The 18,357-nt window shown below is 41.7% G+C and overlaps 2 protein-coding genes across 6 annotated transcripts; one reads left to right on the forward strand and one right to left on the reverse strand.

Moving 5' to 3' along the window:
- The first annotated feature begins 57 nt into the window (after positions 1–57).
- On the forward strand, positions 58–14,100 carry LOC114879541 (transcription factor CP2-like protein 1). Of its 4 annotated transcripts, none has more exons than XM_029194536.2 (12): positions 58–624; positions 900–1,146; positions 2,310–2,454; positions 4,349–4,426; positions 5,316–5,525; positions 5,608–5,752; positions 5,993–6,229; positions 6,500–6,748; positions 7,453–7,529; positions 11,436–11,628; positions 12,316–12,766; positions 12,850–14,100. In XM_029194536.2, the coding sequence occupies exons 1-12, from the start codon at positions 487–489 to the stop codon at positions 12,900–12,902; spliced, it is 2,223 nt and encodes a 740-aa protein (XP_029050369.1). In that variant the 5' UTR covers positions 58–486; the 3' UTR covers positions 12,903–14,100. The 4 variants fall into 4 exon arrangements, with proteins under 4 accessions (XP_029050369.1, XP_029050370.1, XP_029050371.1 ...); XM_029194537.2 differs by having other exon boundaries at positions 6,017–6,229; XM_029194538.2 differs by having other exon boundaries at positions 942–1,146.
- On the reverse strand, positions 14,083–16,220 carry LOC114879543. 2 transcript variants are annotated; one of them, XM_029194541.2, is made up of 3 exons: positions 15,812–16,220; positions 15,088–15,404; positions 14,083–14,300 (listed from the first exon to the last, which is right to left on the reverse strand). In XM_029194541.2, the coding sequence occupies exons 2-3, from the start codon at positions 15,401–15,403 to the stop codon at positions 14,206–14,208; spliced, it is 411 nt and encodes a 136-aa protein (XP_029050374.1). In that variant the 5' UTR covers position 15,404; positions 15,812–16,220; the 3' UTR covers positions 14,083–14,205. The 2 variants fall into 2 exon arrangements, with proteins under 2 accessions (XP_029050374.1, XP_029050375.1); XM_029194542.2 differs by lacking the exons at positions 15,088–15,404; positions 15,812–16,220 and adding an exon at positions 14,409–15,064.
- Positions 16,221–18,357: the final 2,137 nt, after the last annotated feature.

Genomic DNA, 18,357 nt, shown 5'->3' on the forward strand with positions numbered 1-18,357 from the left:
AACTGGCATCAAGAAATTGTACAACAGCTTCTTCGTGATGTTCTAAGGATAACTGTTGCCCGAGGAAAGTCGGCCCTTTAATTGACGGTGGTCGAGTGATGCACCGTGCACTCCCGCGACACCTTCGTGGATCCTTCCTGAAGGAAACAAACGCGGAGAACGCACGAAATAAGCTGGTAAAGGTTTTGATTCTTAGAGAAAGATAAGACAGGAAAGAAAGGGACCGAGGAGCATCGTTAACCGCAGAATGCAGACTAGCGTTTAGGAAAGTTCAAAGAAAAGTCCTTCAAGTTTCTTCATCCTGGACGATCCGTTAACTAGCTTGAACTTACCGGCTACCAAAGCCTTCTCCAGAGAATCTTTCAGCACTCGAACGACAAGGGAAAGAATTTGAATCAGGATCAAAGGAATTCGGTATCAAAACGCTGGTGTAACAGAATAGATAAACTCTCGCGGTACGAGTGCTTTGGGATTCAAAATCGTTGAATGGAGCTCCAATTCATCATGGACGGTAGTGCAGACTCTTTGAACGGGACCATATGGTTTCCAAACACACCGTCGCCTCCGTACGAGCAACTGTCCCCTGTTCGTCAGAACAGATGCGACGCCATCGCTTCCCAACACGTAAGTATCACTATTTTCCACGAGGATAATTCCATCGGGTCGTTCCACAAGTAATGTCGTTTTCAAACCCAACTTCAACAATAGAGCTACTGGAGTTCGATGCATACCCACTTTTCAATTAAAACTAAAGGACCAAATCGGATTTAATAAGTATCCCACACTTGTCCTTACAAGGATTAACCGCGTAATAGTACCCTAGGACGATATTCCTTCCAAAGAACAAGACAATCCCGCGAATCCTTTCCCGAAACTGACGGTAATGAAACATTTTATAGGCGTCAATGGGATATCACAGTCTACAAAATTCTTTCTGGCAGGACAAATACGGTTCACCGAAGGATTCTCCCGAGGACGGTGTCCAGATACGTTCGAACAACGAGTCGCTTCAACATTTCAGCCCATCGTCCGACGATGCTGGTACAACCACTCCTAATTGCCAGCAACAAAGCAGCCTGAAACGTCGAGCCGGAGAACCGTTGCCGCAAATTACCGAACTCGAGAAGAAGCATGCTAGACGAGATGGTTAGTATATTCCTAAGACGATGAAACTGCAAGTTTCGTCGGTTAATACCGTTCAACAATAGAATAGGTTAAAGTTTACTGTATGATGTAGCATGGGTTTCGTTTTTTAGAATAGTTTAGCTAATACGATTGAACCTTTTGGTATTTAGACATTGAAGAATACGAAGAGACCAGGCACAGATGTTCCCTCTATTCCGTTTCTGTGATTTTTAAGAAGTACTCGCTTCTCTCTGTACCCATTGTCGCTATCGTTCTGCTCTCGGTGTAGATACGTCGAAAGGTCGTGTACGAACGACCTCAGATACACAGTCGTAGGCGCAGACTCTTCCTGCGAAGAATAATCTCTATACGTTATTATCTGAAACATGAAATTGATATGTAGTAGTTTTTAGTGATCAAGAATCTCACTTACCCTGTTCAAATTGCAAGACACCCCCATTGATTTGTTAAAATAAATTCTCAAATGCAAGAGCTGTTCAGTTATCATGGATTCACCAGCATCCTTGTTGGTCTTCCATCGATGAAAAATTCTAAATTTTGTCAAATACGAAGAACGCGTGCTCAGAGCGAAGAACACTTCCAGACTGATCGACGACAAACATTCTTCCCGACGTTCGACGCCTTTATGACCACGTGGTCGTAGAAACTGATAACTCCTGAGTACACGGTATCTCGCAGATTATGTCTATCCGAGGAGACAGAAAGAAGCCAATATTAACTCTCCAGCCGACGGAAATTACGCGAAAGGTGTACGGCTATCTTCGAGTTTTGTTTTGATAGTGTTTCCTCAGGTGTGTGCCCCGTGTTCGTTTAGTTTGTCAGAGATAGAGAATGAAGTGGTGCGAAGTGGACAGCTCTAGGCTGCCATTGCTACAGAGTCGACGTTATTCACCAATTACGTCGAAGAATCGACGACGGAACGCGGTCATAGCTATTCAGGAAGCGAAGCCTAGGATGGGAACCATGCACCATCAGTTTTACATCAATTATGCTAATCCACAAGGTGGTACTATGTCGATTTTGAAAAATAAGTTCTGAGTTTCTCCCAAAACCGAAGGCAGATGATAGGAGATCCTCTCTGTACCCTTAATTAAAACAAGTCTACATCCTCCATTCTACATTACTGGCTTGAAATTCTAATTCAGAGTCTTTCGTGTTCGCAGGATCTGTCGGAAGCAACAGTTCCGGCCAGGGTTGGTCCAACCAAGTGGAGGAACTGGCAGAACATCTTGCCGCCGATTTCGATGGATCCCTGTCAGCCCTCGCAGCATCAGATCTCGCGACAGCCGTTGCTTCTTACAACATGAGGTAAATATTTTCTTCAGATTTTCTTAAAAGCTGCCCAACAGTCAGGTGAATTAGAACACAAAATGCTCTGTAGACTCTTACTGAAAGTTTCTTCCAGTTTAACCGATAGTCGATCATGAAGAGCCTCTTGGGTCGCGAATTACTTTAGTTGGAGTCGATAAAGTAGGTTTCCTTCGAGACTAGAATCGAATCTCGATTAAAACCTAGCTGGTAGTGGGAAGAAACATGCCGAACGAGGAATCCGGTTGAAACCAGACACAGTTGTCGGTGTTTCGTTGCTCGAACGACACACACTGGGAAATCACGTTGCTCACAAACGTTTATAGACGCTTGCCGAGTGTAGGCGCGTACAGACACACGTGCATTTCTGTCCCGGAACCAATTGTTACGACTTTTATCTCTGAAACACCTAACATCCGGTGCGAAGAGTCCTCCAGAACATTTGTGTCAATACCTTGAACTCTACACGTTTGTGACAGTGTTCATTATACTTTTGTTTCGTTTATTGAACTCTGTTCTACCAAATTGTCCGAAAAAAAGAATCTTTTCAATTGCAGAAAAATTAGCTGTTATTTCAATAACGTGTTTTGAAACGAACGTTTATCAGCCGTTTGAGCATATTCGTTTTTTATCGCTTCCGCCAAAGTATTGATGATAAATCATAGATTATGGAATAACTGGAGCACTGTTGCTTAATCGAATAACATTAAGATCAAGGTTTAATTACGAAACGAAGCGAGTAATATTCGTTCATATCGAGGGAAAGTGAGATAAAAACGAATATTGCGAAGGTTGGACGCGAAAAAAGCGGGAAAGTTTGATGGTGATCAGCTGATCGAGACATTCAACGCGTCTCTGCGTCGCAGAGAAACTCGGTTCTAGTTTTTCCATGATTTATGAATGAAAAATTGCCGAAAACCAATTCATCGTGATACTGATCTGTGAGATAATAATCCTTGTAACTATTCGCGAGTACGGAACCAGTTATTCTCGGCGATTTGAGCCCGGTGCGGTGAATCACTTTCCACTTTCTCGTTCTTCCTATTTAAATGAGCGCTAAATATTGGCGCCCACGTGACACCGCGAAACTTGGTGAAATTTGAACTAGTGTATCTAGCGTAACTTGTGATCGAATACTGTCTATGGGGTTATCGTTATGTTTTTATGAAGAGGAAGAATCGAGACTAATATTCGAGTATCAAAATCATGCATCAGTACTTGAAAAGTGGGTGAGTTATTAGCATGTTTGACGGTGTGTCCATTTATGCTGACTAATGTAAAAAATATCGAAAAAAGATGATTTAATGCCGTATTTTCGGCGATGTCTTATCGCGGTACTTTGCCTGTGCGATATTAATTTCGTTGCATTCGAGAACCGGTACGTTCCGGTTTTAGTTGACCTTAGCGACTTAATTCTTATCATAGCGGTTCTCAAACTATTCTTACGTTCTTTGTATCAGTCATTGAGTTCAGACTCATATTGATTCTATTATTTTAACACCCCAAAGAAAATAATGGACAATATTTCATTATTAACAGAGATTAAGTACTGATAACAGATAGAATAGATAGATACCTTCTCTGTATAAATTAAAACTTGATGTATACGTGTAATTAACTATTGTCCCCAATCGATCAGTGTTGATCGATTCTCAGTCGGTTATATTATCGAGCTCTGTATAATCAGTACCTAATTGCCAATGAAGGAAACCGGAATTTATCGGTTAGTATCGGATCGAACATCCTTTGATCGGATAAACCCAAACCAAGATTGACATTACGAACAGTAAACATAATTATTCTGATTGAAATTGTGTATCAGATCTCTTCGTCCCAAAAAGATAATAAAATCTAGCAATACAGAACTGTAAGCATAGCGTTCATTTGTTTACAGCGAAGCCTTGCTCGCTTTGCCATCGTTGACGGTCTTCAAGCAAGAAGCACCATCGCCAGAAAACCAGCAAAATTCCAAGTAAGTCCTTTTTTGCATAAGAACCACTCGCTTTTTATACGCCTTGGTTCTGTCGATTGTCAATTTTCGAGGACTCGTGTACACTTCGTTCAAAACAAAAGGGGTTAACAATCTGCGTTATCGTACTAGTCACCGCAATTATTTTTTTTTTTTACTCACTGTCCCAGTAAATGTGTTAAGTCGTTCATGGTGGCATCAACAAAGAAAACAAACAAAAGCTAAGCGGAATTTGCCGTAAGACTCCCCCGCAGAGAGAAAGAGAGAGAGAGAATTAGCCACGATAAGGCATCCTATCGTCGTGTTTCTTCACGCAATTATCAGTCGAATGGCACTCAGGTCAGACCTTTACTATTGCAAGGTTCCTCCGCAGTTATCGTTCTTCGTTTTACCCTGTCAGCGGCGAACGCCAGTCGTTCGACGGATGAAACCGTGCGAAAAACGCGATTCCCTCAAAACGTGACGCGGTTTACGCTTCGCCGCGATCCCACGGAAGTAATCAGTGTTGCGTTTATCTTCGTGACGCTGCTACTCGAAAAACGACGAGAAACGAGACGTGAAATCAATTATACTTAATCTCCGTCCATTAATTGGAAACCTTTTCTGCGCACTCCACTTTGGACCTGAAGGAAATTTGCATTTATGCGCGTTGTAATTAAAATGGAAGCATTGCCAGCGGAGTGTTTTGCAAGTTGCGCGAGTTTTTGTAGAAATGATCGTTAATCAAGAATTCTAATCAGCGGCATTAGTCGCGAATCAAAGTACGATGAGAAGTGCTTCGGATTTGATCGTACCCTCTTCGGTGTTTTTTAATTTATAGTGAGTGAAGCGAATCCGTCTCGACGGTGTTGATCAACTGTTGATAAAATTACACGTTCAATGTCTGCTTCAGTTTAAACCACGTGTCGCAAAGAACGATCAATTCGACACCAGCGAACAACGGGAACAGCCCTGCAGAGGCTGACAGCAACAACAACGGTCAAACAACGACGAATCTTCATCAGTTGCTTTATTCCTCCAACGAAGAGTATCCCCCGACCTCGTCATCGGGAAATCATGTGTCTTCCTCGCAACAGGGAAACGAGCTTAACGAGGATTGTCGGTACGTCTGTCGATGATTTATCCCCTGTGTGAGAAAGTGGAGTTTTTGGTACAGTTAATGATGATACAACATTTGCCCGTAGCTTTCAATACGTGCTCGCTGCCGCCACAAGCATCGCAACGAAAGTCAACGAGGAGACGCTCACCTACCTGAACCAGGGTCAGTCGTACGAGATTAAACTGAAAAAATTAGGAGACCTGTCCGCGTATCGCGGAAAAATTCTGAAGGTACCCTATCATTTCCATCCTGTCCATCGAAACGGGTCAGCAGGTTTTCCTGTGTTTGGGTATCGACATCTTGCAAAACGTACTGATCTTCTCGCGAGGTCACTCTCAATTATCATTCAAATTTTCAACCTATGAAACTCCATTTTCGCGGTTAAACTAATCGTCAATTCAGCGTGAGCTCATTAGGTGCCGGACGTTCGAAAGATGTGTCACCCAAACGGTGCTACAACGTCTCTGAAGGGACACGCAACCTTTCTGTTTCAGTCGACGATCCGCATATGCTTCCACGAGAGGAGGCTTCAGTACACCGAACGGGAACAAATGCAAGCTTGGCAACGGGCAAGACCCGGTGAGAGATTGCTCGAGGTCGACGTTCCTCTCAGTTATGGGATGGTGGACGTGTGTCAACCGTCCCCGTCCAATAACAGCGTGGAATTTATGTGGGATCCCACCAAAGAAGTCGGCGTTTATATAAAGGTAGAAGAGACCTGAACCAAGATGGATTTTATCCACCCAATAAATAAAATGCTTGAATTATTCCTTAACCCTTCTAACTCAATCCTGTGAAAGTATTATATTTGGACGTTTGGAACCAATATGTCGGAAAGAGGTTAAAGCTTCAATGGCCCGCCGCCAGAGGGCTAACCCCCTTGTCTTAGCCTTCTTTACTGCATCCTATAATACCTTCCGGACAAAGAAAATAAGGCAAGGGGTTAAATAAAATGGCGTTTGTTCCTTTTTCTCTAGGTGAACTGTATAAGCACCGAATTTACGCCAAAAAAGCACGGTGGGGAGAAAGGTGTACCGTTTCGAATCCAAGTGGAGACACGATTGCCAGGTGGTCCGCGTTTGCATGCTGCTTCTTGTCAGGTGAAGGTATTCAAACTGAAGGGAGCTGATCGTAAGCATAAACAGGATCGAGACAAGATACTTCGACGACCGCCACACGAACAGGACAAATATCAGCCAAGTTACGATTGCACGGTCCTTTCCGACGTAAGTGACCTCTTGATACGTCCATTGTTGCAAGATACTGTGGGGTTCAGCGATGATGAGGCGAAAACGAATGCTAGTTCGATTCGAATGGAGTGAAGGTTATATTTGTATAAATGGTTACAACCCGAACCGTCTAGACTATGGATAACCAAATTACGACTAAACGGCTAAATTAGGACTAAACGACTAAACTATGACAAAATTACGACGAAATGACTAAAATACGAACGACACACGATGACTGACCCATTCGTAAGGTCCTCGGCCACCCCCGATTTTTCGACTTTGCAGGCCCTCGACGCGTCATCTGACCCTATCGTAAATTATTGTAACCTAAACTAAACGTATACGTATAACTAAACTTAACACTATAGTCCGTCCAACGAAACGAGTCAATAAATGTAAACAAGTCAAGTGTCGAGTTCAGGGCCAACTTTCGGCGGTCTTTTGCCGTGGGCCCTTGCTTAGAAAGGCAGGGGGGAACTTAACGTCTTTGAAATCGTGTATATAGGGTGCGCAAAAATGATTTGTCATGATTTTGGGAGATGACTTTACACCTATTATTATTGTTCCAAACGCAGTAGCTTCTTATTGTTTATCGTGCCTGAGAATTTGTATACATTTACTGACTCATCTCTTTTGGCGAACTATAGATGTCCACTATCCTACAATACTAACTCGAAGATGCCTGATTTTGATTACAGATTCCTCTAGACTCCTTATCGCCGTCCAGTTTGATAACTCAAAACGGAGGCAGCCCTTATGCTTCCACGGAAGCGATGTAAGTACAGTTCTGATTTCAGTTTTGCATCTCGATGTGTTTACTGCAGCTCTTCGTGTTTTGTCTGCTAACTTTTGTAACCGTTTCGATAACATCGGTGTTTGCTGATACCACAAATTTTTGTATCTCCTTCTTTCGCAAGCATGCTTGTAAATTGCATCGATTGTGCAGTAATTGCCGGTTGTTTATAATATCGTAACAAACTTATCGTTGGGTTATCTCGGTACATAAAAAAGTGTTGGTAGTCGTACAAAGACGTGACAGGTAGTAAATTTTCCTTTGCTATGTAAATATAAACTGGCCCGTTCCGGATACTACAAGTTACCGCCGTCCAACCGAACAAATCGTCGCCCACCTTCTTTTGTAGACAAAAAACAATCAGTTAAACGCATTTCGAGTAACACGGTGGTCGTCTCTGGACATGTTTGGTGAACCATCGAACTCGTCACCACCTTTGGTCTCAATAATCGAACTGGATAAATGGAGGACTAATTTTTCCTCTCAAAACATCCAGTTATTAATAGATATTGTTGTAAACAAAGAACGGAGAACGTGTCCTCCATGTTAACGCGCAAAAGGAATAAGCCTTGCTCTTCAAGGTCGCTCTTCCAGCCGTTAAGAGGTTAACCCGTTTGAGTGGGAAGAAAGGCGGAAAAATCCCTGCCCGATAGGACGAGTAGGAAGAAAATTCGAAAGGGAAAAAAAAGTAATTCTCTCACGTAGGATTCATCGCCACGAGAAGGAGAGGAAAATACAGAAATGCAACGCTGCGTTGCCGTGTCTCTTTCGAAACGACGATGGATCAAAGGCGGTTCTGGTGGGGGATCGTGGATGAATCGAAAGGTGGAGGAGGTAGAAGCATATTATATAGTTAGTGTATAGTTGGTGGTGTGGTGGAAGCGTGGCGATGGTAATGGCAATGGACGATAGGAGGCTCGGGATAAAGTGGTGGAAATAGAGGAGGTGCCCAAGCTCGGGAGTCGAGAAACTGGCTCGAACTGGCACGAGCCGGCGTCTAGTAGAGCCGACAACGACGCTTCGAGCGAAAGAGAGAGACAGTCGCGACGTCAAATAAATTCAGAACGCAGCACGATACACGCGTCACCGCGCAGCCGCTTGGTTGGTTCTCTCGTTTATATCCATCAGCCTTCTATCCACGGAATCGTTCGTCTTGCCGCGATACAGTACCGATCTCGGAAGCTGGGATTCGCATTTCGTGCTTCGGCTTCGTTTTCGTCTCTCCCACCTCGTCGACGCGTCGAAGATTCCCCACGATCCGTCGTCGGTGAACAGTGAACGAAAAAACGGTACCCAGTGAGAGTCGCAGACATGATCTACCGTTGAGGCCGCATGTTTTTTAAGTAAAGCGGTGATCGGTGACCGTCTTTTAGAACTGGTGAGATTCATCGGGTTATTCGATACGGCTTGAAGTGCGCTGCTGTCGGCCGAGAAAAAAGATCGCGCGAGATCCAGAAATTACTGCCGCGATCGCCGAGTGTGTCCCCCTCGACAACGTAAACGTGTTACGTCAGCCACGTTCAACATCCGAGGGAGTTGAATTTCACGTGCGCACTGGTCGCTCCGGTAAACGTAAACGGAACGTCGTGCACGATGCACGGTAATGAGTGCTACGATTTCTACCGTGTGAAGTAATCTGCGAACCGGAAAGAACTTTTAGTTACGGTCGCTTTCCGGCCGCGCGGGTCTACGTCCTTCGGCCAATCGAGCACCGGCAACGCCATCGGATTACAGCACCGACCGTGAACGTAAAAATAAATCCTTAGCTGATTCCGAAACTCTGCCACCGAGACAGTGTCGATCGAGATACGAGGGAGTTATCGATCACGGCTTCCCTGCCACGCATGCGCGTCCACATCTCAGGCACTTGGAACGAGCCAATAAAAGAGACGCGCTTTAAACGAAACGTGCGTGTATATGTGATGTTGAGAGAATCACGAGCACGATAATTATCACGCATCAGAGTCCTGCTCTCTGCGTATTCGTCCACCTTGCCGAGTAAATCGTAACCGCAACGGCGAGCGAAGAACACTCGAGAAATCGGCGACAGTTTATCGAGCTAGGATCGAATCGAGAACGAAGCTGCTTCACACCGTTGGAATGCCCCGGTCCGGTGTAAAATTTCGATTTCTATCCGATCGTGCTCAATCGCCTCGCGTGTCGGATATCCTTAACCTGGAATCGTTACGCGTCGACGATCAGAGCGTGCTTGTGTATGAGATCCTGGCCAGCCAGGTGCTCCTGTCACGGCAGGATCACTTGCTCAGATGACGAGCAGCCTGGCCGCCGAAAAGCTGATGCCAGGGCGGTTCGATTCAGCCTTGAACTGAACGTATTCACCAAGAATTTACGGATACTTCTTCCTTTGTTTTCAAAGAGAAACAGCCTGTCCTCGGACGCTATTCTGGCCTCTAATTGTTCAGAAACAGAAAGAATTACGTCAAAAGATGCGTTCAAATCATTCACTAGCTGTTGTCTAATGAACGACTTGTCGTAAAAGATTACGAGACCAGACGAATGCAGATGATTACCGATATGGTCCCTAGAAGAGCGAGATAACGTTAGATAAAAGACTCACAGAGTTCGAAGAGATTGTGATAAGGAATTTTCGAAGAGAAACACAACTTTCCTTATCGTCACGAAGCGAGACTATTTTTTAAATTTAGCGCAACAGTGGCGCGCGAACCGACGAGACTAGAGATATCCGGTTCAGAGCAGACTCGTCTTCCAATGACGATCTGAATCGCACCGATCGTATCCGATTCGTAAGGCTACTGCTTTGCCAATCGAAACTTTCGAACGATCAATCGTGGATCAGTCAGTCACGAATGAAATGTAAAACTGCCTATACTTTGAATATTTAGCACTTAAAAGACGCCTCGATTTAACATTTATTTATTTTGATCGTAATCGAGGTGACCAAGAGGAAAGGATAGTAAAAATGTAGTCCCTGGTGGTTATACGTTGTTCGATATTGAACCAGTCAGGATTTATCATCGATAAAGAAATATTTCGAAATTAGAGATCGGTTCTTAGAGAAATTTCTGGACAAGAGAAAATAGAATAGAGAAAAAGATTGAAGACGAGAAGTTTGGGAACGCAGATGGGATTTAAAAGACGCGTACTCGAGATGCCAAAGAGTTGTGCGAATTGGAGGTTGAAGAGCTGTTGGGCCATCAGATCGGCCGCGAAATTTCGTGGTAATGCCTCCTCCTCGGCTTACCTCCTGGAACACGAAGTAACAGTGACCGGTGGGCCCCTGCAAGTTGAACTGGTGGCTAAGTTTGTTCATTCTATTTCGGAATTCAGAACGCGGAGAAGCAATCATCTCATGCGGGGTGGATTAGTCAGCCTCACAATAAGGAAAGGCAGAAATAACAAAAGGATCAACGGAAGGGAAATCTCCAAGCTGATATTTCACTTGAAGAGACATTCCATGTAAGAAATAGTCGAGCGATGAAATGTTCGCGTTCAGGAATAAGAGACAAAGGAAATTGTTCTAGTTTGCGTGTTTCTAGGTTTCATGCTCGCGCGCTTACATAACTCTACAATAAATTAGACGATTTTTAAGGTCAAGGATCAAGTAACGCATTATTTATTCTTTGCCATGTTTCGAACAGAATCGTTCATTCTGCATGATGATCCTCGTTCACCGACTGCCTCTGACGACTTAATATTCGTACACCGCTATAGGTTGCGGTGTCAATTATTATCGTGTTTGCTTTCATTGCATCTAATGATGTTAATTCACGTCGCGCTTAGGTATCAGTCCTCTGTAACCTTTATTTCACAATGTATCCGGTTGATGAATGCAAAGAAGGCTTGACCATTAACGGTGCAATAACACAACTAATGACATTGTAATAAAGGAAGGAAATCTTGTTATAGATCACCCCAAACTCGGTCCACCGTAAGTGGCAATACTTCGCCGGTAGCAGCACCGTTGGCACTTTCAGTTTCCAATTCCAGTATCGTACCAGTGGTTCCTGCCTCTGATGCTGTGAAGGAAAACATAGGAACAGCCCCAGCTCTACCATCGCCCGCAGCTATTTTGCCAGATCAGTCCTGCGTCGAAAGCGAAGTTAGTTTGTCAGCAGATTAGTGTTAATCCGCTATTGTACTAACGATGTGACACTACTCCTACATAGTCCTCTGCTAATTATTTAACCAAATATATGTACATATAGTCTTTCTGAACTAACAAGGAATAATCCTGAACCCAAAATTCAAAACATTATGAAACTTTGTGAATATGTGGGGGATGTCCTCCTGATTAAAACGCAATTTTCATTTGGTGCCCGTTTTTAGTCTAAAGGGGTGAAAATCGCCCTTAAAATATTTTTGTTTATAAGTTCAATAAGTAAAAATATTATACATTAAAACGAACAAATTTTGCTAACGAAGTTTTTTAATATCTCCAACGGTTTTGAAGAAAAAGAAAAAAACACGTGAAACGGCTGACATTTTAGGAGCGGTTTCCACCCTCTTAGACTGAAAACGGGCAGCAAACGAAAATTACGTTATAATCAGGAGGACATCCCCTACATATTCACAAAATTTCATAATTTCTTGAATTTCCTTCTAAGTTCCCACATCTAAAATAATCATCTACTAAGCAGCCTCACTGATGGTCCATTGACACTCCTGAACAAAATGGCGCCCTCTACTTTTATTGCTCCACTCATCAAACACAATCAGTACCGAAGCTCAGCTGCAAATATTACTTTACAGTGCAAGTAATAAAAATAATATTTGTCTGATTACGTAGGGACCATCGTGTTTGACTCAATTGTTACCAGACGCGAGTGCAGCACAAACGACCACGTGGCTTCGCGCGAGTCGTTTCGGCGCATTCGAATCGACGTTCTCAAGCTTCTCGGCTTCGGACATCCTGCGACTCTCCCGAGACGACTTGATCCAAATCTGCGGTCTAGCCGATGGGATTCGATTGTTCAACGCTTTGCATTCGAAACCTCCAACCCCAAAGCTCACGCTGTATTTCTCGATGGAAGACAATGGTTCGCTTTGGAGAGTCGCCTATCTGGAAAGTCTGACCAGCAGTGCCTTGATGAACAAACTACTGAACGCTTTGAGCTTACCTCACGATCGACTGCATTCTGTACTCTTCCTTGGTCCCCAGGGTATTCACGTGTTGGTGACCGACGAACTGGTAGCGAATATGAAGGACGAGAGCATGTACTTCGTTGAAACCATCAAAGGTATGCCGAAACACTTTCGAAACTTCTGGAAGCCTTTTTATATCATTTTAACCTTGTGGACAATAATTTCTACTTTGTTGCAGATAACGCGACCGATCGCTACAAGCTACTCCTAAAGCCTTCGTCGCGTTCCTAAAAAGGTACATCCGCTGCTAAGTTAATTAGAAAATTGAGTAATTGCTTCCATAAGTACTAAATTGCCAAATATATCTGTGATTCGATAGCACGTTACTCCTTCAGCGTTACAACATATTGTTTTCAGAGCGGAGACATGAGATTATTATAGAGGTATAGCAACGACACGAGTGAATTGTCTCATTATTTATTGCAATGTGATGGAAATTATGTAATGTTAGCCATTAATTATAAATATTGAATAAATAGAACAAGTATGCTTTTATCATCGAGATAACAAATGATTAAGTATGGCACATTTGTGTACAATTTCTCGATAAGTTGCATTTTGTACAATTTTATACTTGCTATGATCGGAATGCGACAGTATTATCAAATGTTTGTCTTATAGAAAGACTTAGGTAAAGCGTATCGTTTCTTTGAGGAGCAAACTTTGCTAAAGCAAAGGAAAAAAAAGAAAGTAATATGAATGGAATACCAAAGGTTTCTGTTCTATGATAAATGAAAGGTGCATTCATTAGGAAGAATATTAAGTGCCTTCTTTTTGGTTTCGTAAATAGCAAAATATTAGAAGTTATTTAATAAGTGCTTGACAATTAGGAATAATTATTTCGCCAAGGGAAGAAACATTTTATTCCATAGTACAAAACGAAAGAAAGATCAATGTTTCCTTGCACGTCTTCGAAGATCGTGAAAGATAGTATTATAATCTATTACCAAACTCTGAAGAATTTTAAGCTAGAAAAAGGTTCTCTCACGAAGAACCAGAATTGTTAATCTCAAAGTGTTAATAATAATTCCGTATAATACAGTTACCAAAACTGTTCTGTATTTTATGTTAAATGAAGCGTATGGTTACGTTTGAATTGATGTAACTTCAAAATGCTCAATACGACTTTGTTTTTCTTTAATCGTGTATAACAATTAGAATGGATCATTGTATGTGCGATGCTATACACAAGGGAGCTGTTTAGTCTTATTATTTTAATCTAGATTTAATGTAAAACCGACCACGAAAGTAAATATCGGTCGAATTGCATGCTCTTCGATTTATAAGTACTCAAATAGAGAGAAATTCCACGAGTGTCATGTATCGTCAGTAAACGGCACAATAAATATTCAATGATGCCAAAATGTATAACCAGTATGTTTACAAGGTACACAAGAAAATAAACAGAGTCTAGCGTTTTACTCGTAAATATATTATTTCATTTAACAAAAAAATAGAATAAGTCGTAATAAAATGTAAAGATGACGCTCTTTAACGCAATAACACGATCACGAATTTACGACAGTCTTCGTGGTTACTTTTTCTTCTTCATCTGTTTGATCTTCTTCTTCTCCTCCCGTTTGATTTGCCTCTCGGACAGACACTTGAATAATTTGTAAACGAAGAACACTGCAATCACACAGAAACACACTTATCAATTTGTTAACAATAAAATAGAAGAAGATTGTAAACGATAAGGAAAACGACGTTTCCTATCCGAGACCGAAGAGAACGTACCGAGAATAAGGATAACAAATAGCAGAGCGAAAAAGAAAATGGTGTACGAGTTAGAGTACAAAAGCCTCTCGAACAGGCTCGCCTCATTGTACATATTATTATGCAACGTTTGCTTGAACCTGCCGACCAGTTGGTTCAATAATTCATTTTTTTCTTGTTCGTCCAGCTGTTGATATCGTTGAAAGAGACCCGATAGCTTTTCTCTGCTATTCTCCGGTATAAGGTTCAACAGTTTCTCTTGCACATTCTCCGATAATAAACCTTTGTCCATTAACGACTGCAAAATATTCTCTGCCATAGTTCAGAGTTCAAAAAACAGAATTCACAGAACCTTCCCCCGTTCGCGAGAAACCACGTTATAAGGCTAATTTCGTTAAGAGAGTCAAATTAAAATTGATCAGATGATCGCGGCCGCGGTTAAGTGGTCGATTAGATAACAGGTAGCGAGATAAACTGAACTGTGATTATACCTGATGCCCAAACAGCAATTTTCAATTTCGTTTGTTATGCAACGTTGCTGATCAAATAAAAAATATTTCCTGAGTCAGCGTGAATTGTTTAGAAAACGAGGCAAGGGCAAAAGGAAGTGGCGGGGCACAGGTGACCCAGAATTTTTGCTTTTATATAACTGGCTCAGATCGGATCACGGATCGAAGCTTCAACAACCGAGGATATTTACCAAAGATTAGAGCGACTAAAGCCAGCAAAGAAAGAAGGACCATGGTCTGCATTGTCATGTCATTTCCTGCGGGAGACATGCCAGCCCCAGTCATATCTTGTAAATTTTTCAGTAATTCCTCCTTGAGCGTGGCTTTTTCTTCGTCCGATATACCAGCCAATGAATCAAGCATTTCAAGAAGTTGTTCCGGTGTAGGAAGTTCCCCTTCCATGTTCGGAATCCCTTGGGAAGCTTCTTCGGGTGCCACGCCGGCTGCTTTGTCCGCGTTTGCGGAAGCAGCGAGCTGAAGGCCACTCGCAAACATCATCCCCCACATCCTAATTGGAAATATCGTCCGTGTTATACAGGGTGAAGTTTAATAAAAGCAGTGCAATGTTTTACGGGTATGCCCCTAAAACTATTCACTAATGAAATGTGGTTATTAAAATTTGGCACAAATTTTGAAACACCCTGTAAGTTATTAAACTGTGCTCACTCCAAGTTATACACTTCTCAATGATTAGATAGCGATATTGTTGCACCTAAGAACCTTCATTGATAATAAGATAACGTGAACCACCATATGTTTCTTCGTTGGAATAACAAAAGAGTAACGTCTTAGAATAAAGTAACCAACTAACGCGCCTGAAAACTCGCACCAAAGTGAGAAGTAATATTTTTTTGTCTCAGTCTCAACCAAGTTTAACGCTTGCACACAATTAAAGATCGTTAGCGATTTACTCACACTGCTCGGAGAACACCTCGGTGATGTACTTGGAACACCTGAAATTTTGGTTTCAACTAAAAACTATAGCGATCCTAAAACACTTTTGACCAGGGAAATCGATCATGCGTCCAAACTGATGATCTCACAAAACGATCGAAATCCACGAGAGTGTGTATAGACTGAAAACCAGATGATCGTTTACTGAAAAAAAGCACTCGTGTTTGGCGGGAAGATAAGCGACGAGCAGACACGTGGATGACGATTGGTTGATTCGAATGGTGTTGGTCATGCGTACGTCTCAGGCCAACGTGGCTAGTTCCAACGTGTTAACTCTCAAGCCACGAATTCCGAGTTAACCTCGGTAGAACGATCTGACCCTTCCAACGTGTAGATTAAAACGCGTTAAGCAGGCGCATTACGCCTTGTACGTTCACGTCATTACACGTTATCGTGCAGTGTAGCTGAACTTATATCGAAGATTAATTACCCCCGCTGCAATTATTTTTATCTTCGAGCATATGCATGGAAAATCGAATTATTTTCGCTTCAAACTGATGATATTTCATTCGGTTCAATGCTATTACAGGATTGAACATAAAAAAGTTGAATATTTTTTAATGTTTTAATTAATGGATTTGGGTATTCTTCGTGCTGCAGCTCATCAATCTATCATTTAAATCACGTGCAACAACTCCAGGTGTTTGACCTGTGGAACTAGGTTGAAACCTGTTGCCTCTGGTAAGTACCTGTTTGCGGTCGAGCAACGCCGGTTGACAACTTAAAGGGATTTAAGATAGTGGCATAGCAAATAAAGTGGTTAAAACATAAAAGAGAAAGCAGCAATATTTTCGAACTCGGATAGGAAACCATATGTTCTAGAAATACTGTTATTGGTGTACAGGACAGTGTCAGATGCCGCGCTTTTCAGAAATGTATCCTTACCGGCGAGACCAACCACACAAACCGCTGGAATAACGAAGATGATATTGCTGAAGCCAGGTTCGATGGGACCCTCGAAGGCACCGTTAAGATCTGCCATTTCGATACACAGGAAATTGTTCACAAAATTCGTGGACCGTAATATCCTGCACTTATCCTACTAGAACAGGTGTCACGTTAACGCCATCTAGATATAATATCTGCAGTGACTATAGATACAAAAAGACTGGACATGCCTTTGTTCGTGAGAGGTCATCATTTTGGGGATCCTTGACACCCCCAGGTAGGGTTAGGTCTGCAGGTATGTACAGAGCACAGACGGTATGATAGTCGTGCCTGTTTTATCTGTCCTTCTTTTGGTGAACACCACACAGGGAAAGGCACGTAGATCTGTAATCACTGATAAATGAAAAAACAGCATTTTGAGCCCCTTTGTTTCTATTTTGTAAAAATCATAAAATGAGCACAAGACCGAAGAATTATTAAAAATAATTGTTTCACAAATTTGTATTAAAATACAATAATAACTTTTCTATATGGTATATTAAAAGATAAATAATTATAAAAGTTATAGAAATAATAAATTTAGTTAATAAATTATTAAAAAATTAAAACCTGCAATTAAATAGATTGTATAATAATAATAATAATAATAAACAAAATTATGTAAAATATCGACGCGTGAAAGTTATACAAATAATAAATTTCAGTTAAGAAATAATAATTTAATTGATAAATAATTGTAAAATTAAAAATTATAGTAAAATAATCAGAGACTGAAGTCGATGGTAGCTCGGAAGGAGGTGATGCAGGACGTCATACTTCTGGCACCTCTGTTGTCTATTGTCAACTGTTCGACCTCGAGCGAAAACTTATTGTTAGTCTTATCGCGACCATCCAGGGGTGTGAATCTACCTGTCAAAAACTTCATACTCATTTGAGCCTTTTGCACGCACGCGAATTCTCTGGTCAGTACGAAGCGTTTATGCGTGTGCGCTGATTCTAAACACGTACGAACGCGATCGGCGGTTGGCGGAAATATCGCATATGCACATAAATGCTCAAGTCAGTACGCGGCTAAACATATGCAGGTACGAGTCCACGTTTGTATTATTAAAGTAGGGGAAGGGCGGGGGGTAGCGCCGGACACTTGAATAAAATACAAAAAAACATAGAATCAATCAATTTTAATCAAATTTCTCTTTCAGGTAATAAATATAGGGTCTATCTGATTCATTATATCACAAAAAAAAACATATTTCTTAAATAACTTTAGAACAACAAGCGATAAACTGGAACTCCAGTTTTTACTCGGTCGAAAAAATGGCGGGTGGCCCCGGATACTTGAATAAAATGCAAAAAAAAACATAGAATCAATCAATTTTAAACAAATTTCTCTTTCAGGTAATAAATATAAGGTCTTTTTGATTCATTATATCTTAAAAAAAAAACATATTTCTTAAATAACTTTAGAACAACAAGCGATAAACTGGAACCCCAGTTCTTACTCGGTCGAAAAAATGGCGGGTGGCCCCGGATACTTGAATAAAATGCAAAAAAAAACATAGAATCAATCAATTGTAATCAAATTTTTTTTTAAGGTAATAAATATAAGGTCTTTTTGA

This window comes from Osmia bicornis, chromosome 14, assembly GCF_907164935.1.
Source record: "Osmia bicornis bicornis chromosome 14, iOsmBic2.1, whole genome shotgun sequence".
NCBI classification, from domain to species: domain Eukaryota; kingdom Metazoa; phylum Arthropoda; class Insecta; order Hymenoptera; family Megachilidae; genus Osmia; species Osmia bicornis.